This window comes from Ascidia mentula, chromosome 4 (assembly GCF_947561715.1).
Source record: "Ascidia mentula chromosome 4, kaAscMent1.1, whole genome shotgun sequence".
Classification (NCBI taxonomy): Eukaryota; Metazoa; Chordata; class Ascidiacea; order Phlebobranchia; family Ascidiidae; genus Ascidia; species Ascidia mentula.
In genome coordinates, this window is record NC_138569.1 from 4,829,213 (window position 1) to 4,847,016 (window position 17,804).

General features: G+C 45.8%; 1 protein-coding gene across 1 annotated transcript in view; it reads left to right on the forward strand.

Annotated features, from left to right (window-relative positions):
- Positions 1-17,804, forward strand: part of LOC145897028 (uncharacterized) — a 54,499-nt gene that overhangs the window by 22,228 nt on the left and 14,467 nt on the right. The window contains 32 exon segments of the mRNA XM_082985185.1: positions 69-2,267; positions 2,471-4,330; positions 4,524-4,883; positions 5,081-5,403; positions 5,494-5,739; positions 5,791-6,277; positions 6,430-7,206; positions 7,453-7,656; positions 7,869-8,062; positions 8,210-8,384; positions 8,499-9,016; positions 9,179-9,306; positions 9,525-9,720; positions 9,902-10,027; positions 10,119-10,221; positions 10,399-10,593; positions 10,820-10,983; positions 11,187-11,400; positions 11,491-11,690; positions 12,056-12,254; positions 12,340-12,440; positions 12,512-12,560; positions 12,810-12,984; positions 13,276-13,433; positions 13,559-13,721; positions 14,039-14,202; positions 14,486-14,722; positions 14,970-15,161; positions 15,519-15,619; positions 15,707-15,752; positions 15,819-17,561; positions 17,653-17,775. Coding sequence (XP_082841311.1) covers positions 69-2,267; positions 2,471-4,330; positions 4,524-4,883; positions 5,081-5,403; positions 5,494-5,739; positions 5,791-6,277; positions 6,430-7,206; positions 7,453-7,656; positions 7,869-8,062; positions 8,210-8,384; positions 8,499-9,016; positions 9,179-9,306; positions 9,525-9,720; positions 9,902-10,027; positions 10,119-10,221; positions 10,399-10,593; positions 10,820-10,983; positions 11,187-11,400; positions 11,491-11,690; positions 12,056-12,254; positions 12,340-12,440; positions 12,512-12,560; positions 12,810-12,984; positions 13,276-13,433; positions 13,559-13,721; positions 14,039-14,202; positions 14,486-14,722; positions 14,970-15,161; positions 15,519-15,619; positions 15,707-15,752; positions 15,819-17,561; positions 17,653-17,775 — 12,120 coding nt within the window.

Consider the following 17,804-nt stretch of genomic DNA (forward strand, 5'->3'; position numbering starts at 1 on the left):
GGTTTACGGGTTTATGAGTATAAAATTGTAACAATAATAGTATGTATTCAACTTTTGATTTGTCATAGAAATTTGCGACGAGCCAATGCCCGTAGAGAGCTCTCCTGGTACCGATTCGGTTGTTGCTTCCTCAACCAAGGACGGAAGTCAACCGTCTGATGTTGTACTGCGTGAGACCCCCGAAGGAGAAACACCAGCGTCATGGTCACCTCTCGATGACGACGAATCACCTTTTGTCGAACTGCGCTTCCCAACTCTCATAAAAATTACTTCGATCGTTACGAAGGGCGGCGAGAACGGGGAGTTTGCGTCTCAATTTATTGTGCTGACCTCTGAAACGGATGAAACCGAGTTGAAAGACATATCTGTAACTGAAAGTACCCGCGACGGTGTGATAACCTTGCCGAAGTTTTTTAGTGGCAACAACGACGATACCACAGCGGTAAGACATCCCCTTGATGAGCCCGTGGTGGCTCGCATCGTTCGCATCTACCCAAAAAGGAGTGAACCGAATGCTCCCATGAGCTTGCAAGTTGAAATTCGCGGATGCTTGAAGGAAGTTACAACTACGGTGCCAGCCACTGTGGAAACCACCACTGAGACCGTTGTAACTGAAACTGTTCCAGTAGAAACCACCACTGGCGAGGTATCATCATCGTCCACTTCCAAGCCAGTTTCAACCAGCACCGCAAGCCAGCCCTCAACAACCAAAGAAACAACCACAACTGTAACTGAAGTGGTAACTCCCATTGAATCTACAACCACAGGCGAAGTTGCAACCACCACACCAAAAATTGTGACCACAACGACAACCAGAGAGACAGAAACCAGTACGCCCGTGGTGGTTTCTAGTTCCGAGGCACCGACCACTACACCAGGCGTGTCCGTCAGTGTTGAGACCATTCCACCTGAGACTACCACCACCACTTCTGAACCACTCAAAGTATGCGACGAAGCAATGGGTTTGGAATACGGGGTCGAAAACCCAGTCTTGAATCCCACTATCTACACTTCAAGCAACTTCGACAAAGCCGAACGTGCTCGCTTGAATTTTGTTGACGAAAATGGTTCACCTGACGCATGGAAACCAGATTCCACCGACTCAAACCCTTGGTTGGTTGTCTCTTTCGACCACCCCGTCGTTGTAACCTCCGTGCTGGTGCAAGGTGCAGGATCTACCGAAGATTACGTCACCGAATTTACCGTCGAGTATTCCAAGAACGGTGGAGCGACTTGGAACCGAGTAGTTGACCTAAATGACAGCCCCGTTGTATTTTCTGGAAACGACGACAGTCAATCGGTAGAAGAGGTAGAGTTGCCCGAACCCATTGAGTTGATCACATCTCTGCGAATCGTACCAAGAGATTGGAACAACGTCCCAGCGTTAAGGATAGAGGTCCGCGGCTGTTATAAGATTATAACCACCACAACAACTCGAGTCACAACCACTGAAGTCGTAACCACAACAATCCCACCTGGCGTTTCAACCACATCAACACCTGGAGAGACAACCAGTCAGTCTGGTTCCACAACCACTCAGTCTTCGGAGACCACCACCCTTTCACCTGAAGTTTCCACCACATCTGCCGAAGGAGTAACCACGACTACTTCACCCGGCGTTACCACCACGAAGTCTTCAGAAACGACAACGCTTCCACCCACCGCTTCATCCACCACACAAGGCGAGGTATCAACTACGACTAGTGTGCCCACCACATCCTCCACTCAGACGTCGTCTGTCATCTTGACAACGTCATCCTCCGGTTCTACCACTCTAGTACCTGGTTCGACGACCACTGGAGGGGAACCAGTAAGCACCACCAGTAAGGTTTCGAGTAGCACGGAAACAGTTGTTACCTCCACTGCCACAAACCCTATAGAAACCACTGCGTCGACCGAAAGTACCACCCCGCCGCCACCAACACCTCCACCGTTCCCGACAAGCGAGGTAGTTACCAGCACCGAACCACCAAGCACAACCCCGGAGACGGAAACATCACCATCTGTTGGCACCACAACCACTGGTGAAACTGTCAAGACGTCACCTACTCCTGGAACGACTACTACTGGATCCGTAACGGAAACGTCTCCAGGCGAAACAACCACCAAAGGGGTTGAGTCTTCAACAACCACTGAAGGACCAGTTACTCAATCAACTACTGGTGAACCAGTGGACACAACAGCATCTTCACAACCAGGCACCAGCTCGACTGCTCTTGTCACCACTACAACCAGCAAGGTGGTTACAGTAGAGGAGACAACACAAGGTAAATTTTATGGATTAGTGTTTATTTTCTTGAGAAAAACAATATTTTTTTACGGCAATACATGGCGAAACTATATGATGATTAAATAACAAAATCTTATAGTTTCGTATTCGAAACACTATTTAACAACACACCATCAATTCACCAATTACCCAGGTAAACCATCAATTCATCAATTACCCAGTTGTTTCTTCTGTTTGCAGAAATTTGTGACAAGAAAATGGGAATGCAAAGCCGCCTGATACCAGATGACTCGATTACGGCAAGTTCCAACAAGCCAGGAAGCGAACCACGCGACGCCAGACCCACCTCTGTCACAGAAGAAGGCCTACCCTCTTCGTGGTCACCAACAGACCAAGACGAGAAACCATATCTTGAAGTTCGCTTTCCCAGCGTCGTGCGCATTACCGGCATCCGCACAACTGGTGGCGAGAACGGCGAATTTGTGCCAAAATACATCATTAAGTACTCTCCGAGCGACGACGCGGAACTGGTAGATATTACTGAAACCGTGGCCGTACAAACAGAAACCGGTGTAATTTACGTGAACGTACCAGTCGTGTTCCATGGAAACAGGGACGACCACAGCGTCAAGGAAAACACCATTGAACCAGTCGATGTGGTTGTAGTGCAAATCTTCCCCATTAGGTCTGCGCCAGAGGAGCCGATTAGCTTGCAAGTTGAGTTTATAGGATGCGAGGAACCAACAACCACTCCGGTAATAGTGGAAACAACTGTTGAAACAACCATCAAAACCACAACACCAGCGTTTGAAACGACGAGCACAAGCGCACCAGAAACCGCTTCCACCAAAGAAACAACCGTCGTCGTTACTGAGAAAACCACTCCGGTGTCGGAGTCCACCACAGCAAGTACTGTCGTGGTAACAACAACCAAAACAGTTGAAACCACAACTGCCAGCACAGAAGGCTCTACCACTACTGTTCCTGGAACCACCACACAAGCACCAGAGACAACCCCCACCGAACCAACTGTGAATATTTGTAATGAGGAAATGGTGTTTGATCTGCAGGCGAACAACGTTATTTACAAACCATCCGTCTCGGCGTCAAGTAACACACCGGAAGATGGAGTCGCAGGTCTTAATTCGCCCGATCCCTGGATGCCAACTTTGGAAGACGCTGACGATATGGACGGTTCGTGGATTCAAGTTGACTTCCCAATACCAGTTTACGTTCTCTCCATAGTCACAAAGGGAGCTGGTCCAGGCACTAATGAATTTGTCACCGATTATCGCGTTGAATACCAACAGGAGGACGGGTCTTGGGTTCCTGCCATTTCCGAAGATCAAAGGCCCTTCTTCAGCGGAAATACTGATGACAGTGGCGAGGTTGAGCGCAGTTTGGCAAGACCGCTTCTTCTTAAGTCGATGCGCATAAGACCTACGAAGTGGAACGACTTGTTGCCCGCCCTACGTTTTGAGCTCCGCGGTTGCTTTACGCGCGTACAGGAGACCACTACCGTGATCACTGAATCCACCACCGAAGTTGTGACCACCACAAAGAAACCAGTTTCAACAACCGAAGCCGTAGAAACCACTACCAGTGCTGGTGTTCCAGAAAGCACAACAACTGCAGGGGTGCCTGGAACAACTACATCCAGTGTACCAATCGAAATCACCACTACGAAAGTTGTTGAACCAACCACAACCACTGTCGCGGTTACGACCACTATTCCTGGCAGCGAGCCGACCACAACAAGCCAAACCAGCACCTCTGGTGAATCCGCAACCACCAGTTCTTCTGTGACCACCACTGCGCCGCCAGTTGTCTCTTCCACTTCTGGAGCGACAACCGTATCGACGTCTGGTCACATGACAACAACCACCTTCTCTCCTGGTTTCACGACTACGTCTGGCCAACCAGTCAGTTCGCAGCCGACAACTTCGATACCTGAGCAAGAAACTACCATCTCATCTGGTGTTACTACAACAACCATGGCTTCAAGCTCTACGACTGAAGAGGTTCTTACAAGTACCACCTCACCTGCACTGGTTACCACATCAAAGACGGTCGTCAGCACGTCGGAACTCACCACGCCAAGTAAGTTTTAGTCTTCATTATTAATTAACCACTATCAGAACATATTGAGAAAATATGGTGCCTGATACAATAAAAGTACCATAACGAATCGTTTGCTTAAAATTGTGGTTTTCGTTAATCATCTCAATAAACATCTATGTTTAACTACACTGTTTAGAGAAATCTCGTGTCATAACGTTGCATTGACTTATAGCTGAGTCAACTACCAGTGGGCCAGTAGTGGTTGACACAACCACTGAGAAAGTAATGACGACCACGTCACCGGTAACCGAAAGCCAACCAGTCACCACAAGCGAGGGTTCAACTGAAGTTGTGACAACCACAAGCGGTGTTGAAGTTGTGACCACCGAAACAGTTACTACAACACCAATGTCGGAGGGCACAACCACATCGTCTGGTTTGCCAAGCTCCAGCACATCCGCACCACAAACTACCGTAAAAACCACTTCCAAAGTAAGCGAAACCACCACGGTAACGGTAACTAGTACGCCACAAACAACGGAGGGCCTGTTGAAATGTGAAGACTCTATGTATCTCCTTACCCAATACAAAGGTAGGTTTGCTTTACAAAATACAAATTCTGTGATCAATCATAAAGCACGTTTGGGTACATATATTTAATGGTTAAAGAAGTGATTTAATATTTTTATTGGGATTTCCATAGGACAAACATGCAACGCTGCTTGTTTTACACAATTAAATCAAATTGCTTAATAACAAAATCCAAAAAAAAACTTATGCACATTTCAGGTGTGCCGGTACCTGGTTCGAAGTACGTTGCCTCGAGCAATCCTGAACTAGCACACGACGCAAACGTGGACATTCCAGCGGCTACTGGCGGGATCCAGGCGCGTACCCCAGAACTCAGTGCATGGAGTCCAACGCCAGAGGACACAGTTTCATGGTTGCAAATTGACTTCGACGTTCCAGTCACAGCGATGGAGATCCTAACACAGGGAAGTGTCGGTGACGTGAAATGGACGACCACTTACTTTGTCCGTTACACCACTGACCAACCTGGTACAGACAGACAATGGCACACCGTTCTCGATGAAGAAACCACTGTGCCCAAGGTATGGGTGGCAATGTAACTGTATTTAGCCCTTCATAATACCAGTGGCAACTTTACATACGTAGAACCTTTTTAACTTATGTTTTGTCAGGTATTTGAAGCCAACGTCGATGACACAGGTGCTGTAATATCGCAACTGCCCGAACCCATTCCCGACGTCACAGCCATGCGAATAATTCCTCGCACGTGGAACGGAGGGGAAACACCGACCCTCAGAGTGGACATCTTGGGTTGCGCTGGTCCGGCACCATCCACGACCACCGTGAAGATGGTAACCACCACAACAAGTGGTGAGACGGTTACCACAACATCGAACCCTGTACCTCCATCCACTGAGGTAAAAATGCACAATAGCCTTTTTAACCAATAAATTAACATGCATTTTTAGGGACCAGAAACAACCACTACACCATTAGTTGAAGTGACAACAACCAAGGCAAGTTCACCAACGACAACCAAGGTTGAAACCATTACAGTTAATTCTACGGGGTCTAGTTCCTCATCAACAAGCCCACCGTCCACAACAGAAAAATCGACTGTGGTAACAACGACCCCAGCTGACCTTTCGACAACCAGCACCATTACAACCAAGTTGCCCGTCGACACCACCACGAAGTCAACCCCCGTTGAAACCACATCCACGTCTTCGGTAACCGAAACCACGCCCGGTTCACCAGTGACAACCACAACCATGCCAATGCATTCTTCAACAACGTCCAGCGCAACTGGCGTTGTAACGACCACCACTGTATCGGTTTCTTCCTCGCAACCGATCACAACATCATCCAGTGTTCTCACAAGCTCAACGTCCGGCGTGGAAACGACCACAGTGGTCACTACCACGAAGTCGTCCGAAATCACCACAACCCCGCCAGGTAATATTGGCAAAAACATAATTTTCAGCTCCTAAAGTTCGTTTTGTACCAACAAGTATGTATGCCTATCACTAAATGTTCGTAGTGTATTACCATATCGTTGTGCAAACCAATGGATTTCAAAAGACATAAACTTGCCTTTTGTAACACAGGTGTTTGCGACGAACCAATGGGAATGGAGAGCTACGATATTCCAGACGACTCTATCTCTGCGTCATCAGAGAAAGATGGCAGCCCAGCGAGTAAAGCACGAGTATCCGGAAACAGCGAGTTCGCACCAGAATCTTGGTCACCTCTTGATTCGGACCAGTCACCATACCTCGAAGTCCGTTTTGACAAACCAGTGCAAATCACGTCTATTCTTACCCAAGGCGGTGGCAACGGAGAGTTCGTCGGCGAGTACAAGATCGAGTCATCACCCGACGACAGTCAACCAGTCGAGTTTGTCACCACTCGGGTCGAGTTAGAGGACGAAGCTGGTGTAGTCACTGTGGAAAACGTACCTGCAATTTTCCAAGGCAACAATGATGACCAGACCATCCAAGAGAACGTGCTGGTTGAGCCACTGGTTGCTAAAGTCATCCGAATCCTTCCTCTCCGCCAGACTCCCGACCAGCCAGTAAGCATCCGCGTGGAATTTCGCGGTTGCGTCAAGGAAACCTCCACAACCACACCTTACATTGTTGAAACGAGCACAGAGGAAGTGGTGTCAACTACACCTCTAATCCCCAGTGAAACCAGTACTACTGGTTCGATTGCAGAGACCACCACTACCGCATCCAGCCCAATTCCAACAACCAGTGGTTCCGTTAGTGAAAGCACCACGACCGAAGTCGTTACCACCACCCCATTGGCACCGGAGTCGAGCACTACAAAATCGACTGTAGTAACGACCACCAAAACCATGGCAGTTTCTACCACCACTGAAGGTAAACTATTACATTGCCGCTCTTGGTACCACAGATGCCACTTTCCGTCTCTCTGATAAACATAAATGTACAAGTTGTCTGCATTTAGTCAAGACTAAGCTAGATGTTGTAGCTCTCATTTGACTGCAAAGTTACAGTTACATCGTGTATAAAGTTCTGCAGGATGTGAAAAACTTTGCAAAGTGAATTGAAAATCGCGGTCTATCTCAACGGAAGCGTTAAATAACCCCAAAAACTTTTCGTCAGGCATTTGCAACAAAGAAATGGGAATCCAAGTTGCCCCAGAAAACCAGATTGGAAACCCCGTGATCTCGGTGTCGAGCAACAACGGTCTAGTGGATGCTGCCAGACTTGACAGTAACTCACCTACTGAATTGGCCTGGGTGCCAACTAATGACGACATCAACCCATTTGTGCAAGTCGACTTCGAAACAACTGTCACCATTACAGGTATAAAACTGAGCGTTCCGAATATTTGCTATATACGTTTCTTTGTAAACGAAAGTTTACAAAACGAAATAAGTTTGTGAATCATTGTGGTCTAATTGTAAATGAAGCTTCGGCAGGAAATGACCTAAATGGTTCCTGAATTACCAAAATAAATTAGAGCTAAACGTCACTCGATTATTTGCTTAGTTTAATAAAACGCTTTTTACGCACAGGTGTTCTAATGAAGGGAGGCTCGACACCTAGTGGCGAAGAAGCCTTTGTAACATCATTCTCTGTTGAATACACGCTCGACGAACCTGGTCCGGACCGCCAGTGGACGCCGGTTCAGGAACCCACATCATTTGACGCAAACACTGGTTCATCGGAAGTGACTGCAGTCGATTTGCCGAAATCCATTGTGGTTAAGGTTGGTTACATAAACGCTTGTACATAGTGATCTAAGCGTAACATCAGGTAGATGGTGGATGTGTATAGTGCAGGAAAATTGTTCTGACAAGAAGATTATGTATATGTAAATTACGTTGGTCTACCTAAGCGTTTTGTTGGTTTCAAGGCTGTGCGAGTTCATCCGCGTACGTGGTCTGTCGAACCAGCTATGCGACTTGAACTGGTGGGTTGTTATTCGGAACCATCCACCACGACTGTGGTCGAAACCACCACGACAAAATCGTCGGTCAGCACTACAGAGAAACTTCCCGAAACCACGACTTCGAATCCTGCAACCACAAGTAAGTGCGGTGGTTTATATTACGCACCAATTAAATGTTGACCATTTAATGCTGGTGAAACGCCGGACTACTTTGCAACGGAATTTAATTTTCTAATTTTCTCCTGATTTGTAGCGCCAGCTTCAACATCTGGAGTCGTTACAACCACCACGCGGGCGTTCCCAAGTTCCTCTACCGTAGAGACGACAACAAAAGAAGGCGAAACATCTACCACAACTACCAGCGGCGCTCCTGAGACCACAACCAGCTTTGTAAGCGGTTCACCAACCACCACAGCTTCAGCTCCAGTTTCGTCAACCAGCGAGGTTACCACCACAACGGCTATTGTCACAGGAACCAGCAGCACGTCTGGTTTTATTGCCACGAGTGTCTCGTCGACATCATCGCCAATCGGTGAAAGTACCACCACTTCAGGAGCACCAACCAGTTCACCCCCTGTGAGCTCAACTACCCATGTTGGAGACACAACCACCACTAAAATGGTGACCACTACCGTGTTTCCGGCCACGACCACCACCGAGGTCGTGGTTGTCTCCTCGACAGTTCCTTCCAGTGAGACCACCACGACAGCACCATCGTCCTCCACCACCAAGAGCCAACCAGTAACTGAAAGCACAACACCACCATGCGAGGTATGATCGGCGCATACATTGCAATAACAAAACTGACCTATTTTATTGAGAGCTGCAGACTGGTGTGTGCACACTGTTTCGACCTATAAGGTCTCATCAGTAATTGTGGCACTGGACTAGCATTTTAACTGACTGGTACCTACAGTATTTTACTTTCTGCAGATTTCGTGTACAAGTACGTGTAGCGAAAACTTAGTAATGGTGCGTGAGGGAACGGATGGTTGCTGTTCTTGTCAACCAGTTTCGTCCACCATGAAAACGACCACCACGTCGGTGCAAACCACTACGAGGTACCACGAAATATTGACAGCACAAATTGCTGTAACAGCAACAATATTGTCAGGAAATTTAAATTTAATTTCGCAGTTTATGTTAACATTACATTTTTATGTTGGCGAAATTTCTTTTATAGCTAGGGTTACTGATTCTTCAAAATGACCGATATTAACAGTTGTATGGAGTAGATTTACTGTATTGCCAACATCACAACAATATCTCACCTTTACAGCGTATGTGTGGAGCCATTTGTCTACCACGAATGCAAACCTGGCTGCCAGGGCGAATGCCCTCACTTGCAGTCGTCCTGCGTGGAAGAATCGGAGTGTGTTCCTGGATGCGGTTGCCCCAATAACACTGTGTACGACGGAATGACGTGTGTTGCCCCTGGCAATTGTCCATGTCTGGTTGGTGACATCATGTATGAGGTAACGACTGTTAGGAAAGGAGTGTATACCATTTTTCTCCTATAACTTTGTGTTTTTTTGCTTGTTTGAAACATTTATAATTTAAACCGATATTGCAGTTTCTTTATATTGTTTTGGCAACGAAACTGCAGTGCGATTGTAACTGTGGTTCCTTCACACGATTTATGTTATTTGCTTGCAGTCAAACGAGGAAGTACCGTTCCCCGACGACCCGTGTATGAACTGCATGTGTATGAGCGGAAAGGTGTACTGCCACAGTCCAGACTGCGCCCTACCTACCTGCCAAGTTGGACAGAAACTCGAAACGGTAACCATGACAACACTAAACTTTTTGAGCAAACGTTTACTATACTTGCGGGGTGTACTTGAGTAATCTGTTTAATCCTTGCTGCCTTTAGCTGGAAGGAGAATGTTGCCCATCATGTGTTGATGTCCCAACCACAATTCCACCAACCACGGAAGAAACAACCATGCCTATGACCACAGAAGGACCAGCACCTGGTAAAATTATATTTTATTTATATCATTGCGTCCTACGCAGGTGTACTTGCAAAAAAAAATATGTGTAAATGCTTTGGCTTGAAACAATGCTCAATGATTCGGCTTAAAGATAACTTAAAAGCTCAATCCTTTATAACGAACTTAGTGGTGAACACAAAGGTGTGTTTTGTATTCTAGCGTGCAACCTGACGTGCTATTGCATTTACGGGTGCGAGCGAGACGAGTCAAACTGCCCTATTATGTCCGACTGTCCATACAAGTGTAGATGCAACCGAGGTTCCCTCAAGGTCAGAGGTCGCTGCGCCTTCCTCGTTGAATCAAGGCAATGTCTTCCGGATTGGACCACTGTTGGAACCACCGAAGAGACCACTGGTATGATTTTATGCCAAATTGCGTTTTTGAACATGTTTAGAAAGTTGGTTTAAGAAAATTTGAGAAATATACAACTTTTTTCAATAATCCACTTTTTTTTTCATATCTCATGTTACACTTACGGCATTTTGTACAATAAGTGTGTGCTAGGAGGCAATTAGTTGTAAAAAGGCCACACTCGATTAAACACTGCGTTTTTTTTTTGCTAATCCAATCTTATCAACAGCTTCCTTCAACGAAAACACCACCACGCCCACCACGGTTGAGCCAGAAACCACTGCTATGGTTACCATAACTTTACCACCGACCACCTGTCCAGAAGAATGCAACTGCACCATGGGATGCGGAGACATCGGAGACTGCGAACCACTTTGGGGATGCAGTATTGACGTAAGCTTCAATCCATGATACATAGAATTACTCCCTATATGAATCCGGAATATAAATCAAAGGATTGGATACTATTTTTGATATCATAAAAGTAAGCATTAAACGCACACCTGCTTGTTACATTAAATCATGCAGAGATCTTATACCATTTGTAGTTTTTAAGCTATTGGTTTATTTTGCCAATGTCTCCCTTTGTGTTGCAGGACTGCTCTTGTCCCGACCCCGACATGGATCGTGTGAACGGTCGCTGTGGAGTCTATCCAGATTGTGCGGCGGAGACCACGCCATCGCCACCAGCATCAACCACCACAACGCAACCATCGGGAACCACCTCCACCACCGGCGAACCAGCTGTTACTAGCTCAACTAACCCCTTCTTTAGTTCCACGTTTGCGACAACCACCACAGCACCCGAAGGTAGGTTTCACTGTATTCAAGTTTCCGAATTTGTTTATTCAAAAAAATTTGAAACCAATCCCTCTCTCACACCCATGTAAACGTATGCAGAATGTATTGGAGATAAAGTGTTCCGACCTTGTCCTTGCTCCCTCACCTGCACCGACCTTGCGAATGGAGTTGTCTGTGATGAGACGACCACTGGTGATTGCACACCGGCCTGCGAATGTCCCGAGGGCACGGTTGAACACAACGGGGAATGCATTTCCCCGACCAGCTGCCCCTGTTTCTTCCAAGGACAGTACTACAACGTAAGTAATTGCGTGTGTTGGTAGCTTTCACGAAACGCTAGGTTAAGCAATTAAAACGGTTGCGTTGTATTTGTCACCCAAAGTTGTTAAATTGATTACATGCTTCAGGTATTTCGTAGGATGATGCATCATCTGACACATTATGGACGTTTCAATAGTTGTACTTATATTTAATCTTTCCGAATTTAAAGACAAAAATCAAAGTAGATTACACTGTTATGTAATCTCAATTAAACAAGGAATTACACTTGTTTGTTCTTGCACTGATGGGGTATTAAATAATCTTGCCCTGTCGCTGCCATCTCACCGTTTTAAATCAGTCCTCATTATATTCGACAAACCCTTTTATTATCATTCCTATGCAGTTCGGCGAGCTGGTGCTTGAATACAGTGGCATCTTCTGCGATGAGTGTTATTGCACGGACGAAGGCATTGTGTGTAACAAGTATTGCAAGTTGACTCAGGAGACATGCGCAGCTGCGGGAGGCTCGATCTCCTATGACGAGTTCGGATGTTGTTTCTGCAGAAAGGAAGCCACCAGTGTGATGACCACCACTGTACCAGGTAGTTTGTCCACTCCCTTAACAATTTTACTGATCTGTTTGTAGTATTTACGTGTTTTGGATGTGACATGTAACTATGCCTGCAGGTGAATCTACAACACCGCCATCAAGCTCAATCGCGACTACTTCAACATCGTTGTCACCCGAAACTACGACTTCAATACCACCATCCTCGACAACTCCTAACGTAAAAATCTTCCAGTGTTGTAATGTTGTGGGTATAAATGGTAGATTTACCCATGAATTTGCCCCTTTCAGGTTGAGACTTCCACCAGTGGTGGTGTCACCACGACCACGAAGCCGATAGGTTAGTACAGCATTTGGGACTTTTACCATTATTGTTCAGCAAAATGTTGATTAATATTAGATAAACGAAGTTCAAATGGATATAGTGTAATATCAGTGTACATAGCCTCAACTAATCTGTTACTTTATGCTTTGCTGATTATAAGTTAGAGCAGTATTTCCATTGACATGCACTAATCAATCTTAAATAAAGTATTAGTTTTATAACAATTTTGAACACCGTTCAATAGCAAGTATGTCGGTTTAAAAGTTTGCCAGGCCCCACTTGAGGCTCAATACTGCGGCTGCAACCTAACCTGTGATTCTGCGGCTGACTCGTGTGGAGAGGCGTGCATGTCTGGATGTTTCTGTCCGGAAGGCACATACCAGGATGGGTTGAAATGTGTCCCGAGACCGCAATGTCCCTGTGTTTATGAAGGAATACGGTAGGATGAAAAGAGTTTTGGTGATGCAAAGTTATAAAAAGTTGTTTTGCGGTGAAGAATTAGGATGTTGATGTCTTGCTTTTGTTATTCTGTCACAGGCCCTCTGGTCGCTTTTTTCCGTGTTGTCTGTGTAGTCTTTGCGCTGAAAATTTTAGTCACTTACCCAAAAAATGAAACAGCTTGTAACGTATTTCAATACCAACCAAAAGCGTTTTTTTGTAACAAAACTGTTGGATAATGCTCTATTTTCACTTGCAACAGTCGTCAGCATACAACATGTTCTACCTGCAGGTACCCGAGTGGCGGAATGTGGAATCCCAATGAATGCACGAATTGCTCTTGCGAAGGTGGAATGGTTGATTGTAGCAAGGAATGCAGAATCACCTGCCTCATTTCCGAGACACTCGTCTTCCAGCCAAGGGATGGCGGATGCTGCTACTGCAAACAGGGTAAACCGAATCTCTAAAATCCTGCGAGATTTCTTTAGGGTTATGGCGCAGAAGAATAGTTCTTCTAAAATTACAATGCGTGGCAGCAACAGTAACATTGTATTAAACTATTCCCAACTCGCCAGCTGAAACAACCACAACGCCTGTGGAAACCAGCACGACAACTCAGTCGGTAGAGACGACCAGTCCACCTTACATGACCACCAGCGAACCATCCTCGGAAACCAGCACACCAACTACTGAATCAACCACACAGACACCGTGCTATGGATGTGAAGCTTTTGGAAAGTAGGTTTTAGTGGAAAAAATGAATGATAACTATCACACGAACCGCAGTAGAAACATTAAATTGGCTAAATTGATATTTTGAGTATATATATAGGGTACTCAACATTTTCAATGAATATTGGTTGAAAATTATCAACATATTGTTTGCCTTGATTAAAAAACAGGTTAAAACAGATTTGCGGTAAACGTCAAGTTTTGTTTTAATTGATGTTTTTGTCTTGTTTAATTCACTGAAATCAACCCACCTTTTCTGGTCATGTTGTGTTATGATCGAATTTGTGTTTGAGGTTACACACTGTTCCCTCTCTGTTGTGCAGGTGCATGGCCGTTGGAGCAACATGGGAGAGCAACCCTTGCGAAACCTGCACGTGCAAGAGCGATTTAGGAAGTGTTGATTGCGTGATACAGAAGTGTGCGGAGGAAGTTTGCGAGGACGGATTCCATCTTACCAACAAGGAAGGAGAGTGTTGCCCCGTATGCGGTACGTTGTGTTGTTACTGGTTGATTTAGCGATTATTACTGTATTATACTTTCTACTTCCAGCTCTCTTGTGAAAATGCATTCTTGCATGGCACGCCATTATCAGTATAAAAGTTTGTTAGGTAAAATTGACCGTGTTCTGTATTTATAGTGCAGTGGCTGTTTCACATAGGCATTTAAACAGTTTTTGGTCTGTTCGTAAAGGAGAAAAAAATGGCCAAAAAGAAGCTAAAACGAACTAAATTTAACCACCTAAAAACCATATGCAATTTCTTGTATTTCAGACAAAACTTGTCCCGGCGAGTTCCAGTGTAACGAAACATCTTGCATTCCCCTTCGTTGGGTTTGTGACGGAAGCATAGATTGTAACAATGGGCGCGACGAATACGACTGCCCCGCGACTACCACCACGGCACCTGTTGTTAGCACCACTACCACTGGAGCTATGGTCACTACCACGACCAGCTCTGGTGGGGTAACAACCACAGCCACCTTGCCACCAGTTACAACTCCTCCTCCAGGTTTTATTTGCCAACGTTTTCTGTTGTTACTAATTAAATATTGAATTTTCTGTGAGGAAATATACATGAAATTAAGTTTAGGCTACATTGTTAATGGCTCAAGTCAATAAACTGCTGGACCTTATTCAGCATTTGACAAAGTGTGTTATTAGGTGACACGCACTAGATAGTACTTTAATTCCAGAAATGTATCTTGCATTTTTACTGGTGTATATGGTTTACAATTTTATTTCTACAATTTTGACAGTATGTACGCCGCCAATGGCAGAGTCGAACTGCACAACATGCCGAACCAGGGTTTGTGATAGTTTGAGAGAGGCTTGCTACGCAACTGAGTTGGTTCCAGGTACCGAAAACTGTTGCGAATGTGATGGAAATACGCTTTTTGATGGAGCGAAGTGCGTAGAACCAACAGAGTGTCCATGCTTGGACGACCAAGGTATATTAAACTTGTTACATGGCAGTTGCTCCACGTGTAATGGTTCGAAATAATTGTTGAACAAATGTTTTGCCGGTGCTATACAATGCTCAGATTTAAGTGCCGCATGATGTGCATTCATCAAACATGTTACTGCCAAAATAAGCTGAAACACATGTACGTAACGACCCTTTTGTTGGATCTTGGTTTAGGAGGAAAAATATGTCAAAACATGTGTAATTAAACAGTGCCGGATAGAAAGATGACACGTACTTATGTAAAGAACCTTGTGTATTTCGTTATACATCTTGTCCATATTATTGCTAACATTTGCGTGTTATGTTTCAACGAATTTTTTTATCCAAACTACGTTTACAGGTTTAATTAGACTTCCCAACCAGAAGTGGTACGTGGGCGAATGTGCTGAATGCATTTGCTTCAACAACAAAGCAAGATGTGCCATTCGAGTGGTCTGCACGGTAAGATTTACACAGATTTTTGTTTGTTAGCTCAGAATTAATTAAAAATCAGCAATAGGATTGATTTGTGCAATCTTTACTGTTTAGGAAAGTTCCACAACGACAACCGTCGTAAAAACAACACCCGTACCAGGTTTGAGTTTGTTGTTTGGTTTGGTTGTGTTTTTTGACTAAATAATCTGTACCATTAACACACTAGAAACCACCACTACTGCTGGTGTGCCTGTCTCAACAACTTCTAAATCTGGACCAGAAACAACCACCACAGTTGGTGGACCAGAAACAACCACTACCGCTGGTGTACCTGGAACCACCACTACTGCTGGTGTGCCTGTCTCAACAACTTCCGAAGCAGGACCAGAAACAACCACCACAGTTGGTGGACCAGAAACCACCACTACCGTTGGTGTACCTGGAACCACCACTACTGCTGGTATTCCTGGAACCACCACTACTGCTGGTGTGCCTGTCTCAACAACTTCTAAATCTGGACCAGAAACAACCACTACCGCTGGTGTGCCTGCAACCACCACCACCGCTGGTGTTTCTGGAACTACCACTACTGCTGGTGTACCTGGAACCACCACTACTGCTGGTGTGCCTGTCTCAACAACTTCTAAATCTGGACAAGAAACAACCACTACCGCTGGTGTTTCTGGAACTACCACTACTGCTGGTGTACCTGGAACCACCACTACTGCTGGTGTGCCTGTCTCAACAACTTCCAAATCTGGACCAGAAACAACCACTACCTCTGGTGTACCAGGAACCACCACTACCGCTGGTGTACCTGAAACCACCACTACCGCTGGTGTGCCTGTCTCAACAACTTCCAAATCTGGACCAGAAACAACCACCACACTTGGTGGACCTGGAACAACCACTACCGCTGGTGTCCCTGAAACCACCACTACTGCTGGTATTCCTGGAACCACTACTACCGCTGGTGTACCCGGATCAACAACGACAATAGTTGGGCATGAAACAACAACAACCCTTGGTGGATCAACCACAAGTACCGCTGGTGTGCCAACTTCCACTACAACTGAAGCAGGGCCGGAAACAACTACAACAGTTGGTGTACGGGAACCAATTTCCTCAACTACCAAGGATATGACAAAAACTACAACCACTACAGGAGCACCGGTTTCCACCACTAGTGAAGCTGTACCTGGAACCACTACTACAGTTGGATCACCTGTCTCAACAACAACCGAAGCAGGACCAGAAACAACCACGACACTTGGTGGACCAGGAACAACCATTACTGCTGGTATTCCTGGAACCACCACTACAGCTGGTATTCCTGGAACAACCACTACCGCTGGAGTACCTGAAACCACCACTACAGCTGGTATTCCTGGAACCACCACTACCGTTGGAGTACCTGAAACCACCACTACAGCTGGTATTCCTGAAACAACCACTACCGTTGGAGTACCTGAAACCACCACTACAGCTGGTATTCCTGGAACAACCACTACCGTTGGAGTAACTGGAACCACCACTACAGCTGGTATTCCTGGAACAACCACTACCGCTGGGGTACCTGGAACTACCACTACAGCTGGTATTCCTGGAACCACCACTACAGCTGGTATTCCTGGAACCACCACTACCGCTGGAGTACCTGGAACCACCACTACTGCAGGTATTCCTGAAACCAGCACTACTGCTGGTATTCCTGGAACCACCACTACCGCTGGTGTACCTGTCTCAACAACTTCCGAAGCAGGGCCAGAAACAACCACCACACTTGGTGGACCTGAAACCACCACTACCGCTGGTGTTCCTGGAACCACCACTACTGCTGGCATTCCTGGAACCACCACTACCGCTGGAGTGCCTGGAACCACCACTACCGCCGGTGTACCTGAAACCACCACTACAACTGGTGTACCTGGAACAACCACTACTGCTGGTGTATCCGCCTCAACAACAAGTAAGACTCGGCCTTTATTAAGAAATAGTTGCCTTCATTCACCACATTAATAAAACCTCGGCGATTGTTTTATGGTGTTATTTCATTATAGCTACAAGCACACCTTTGGTAACTGGCAGTCCGAGCCCTGCAATCACAACAACTGTTTCAGGACCGACTACGGTAAAAACAACCGTCATCAGCACCACCACGGGTCCTGAAACTACAACAGAAAGTAAGTAATTGTTCTTGTAAAAAAACAAA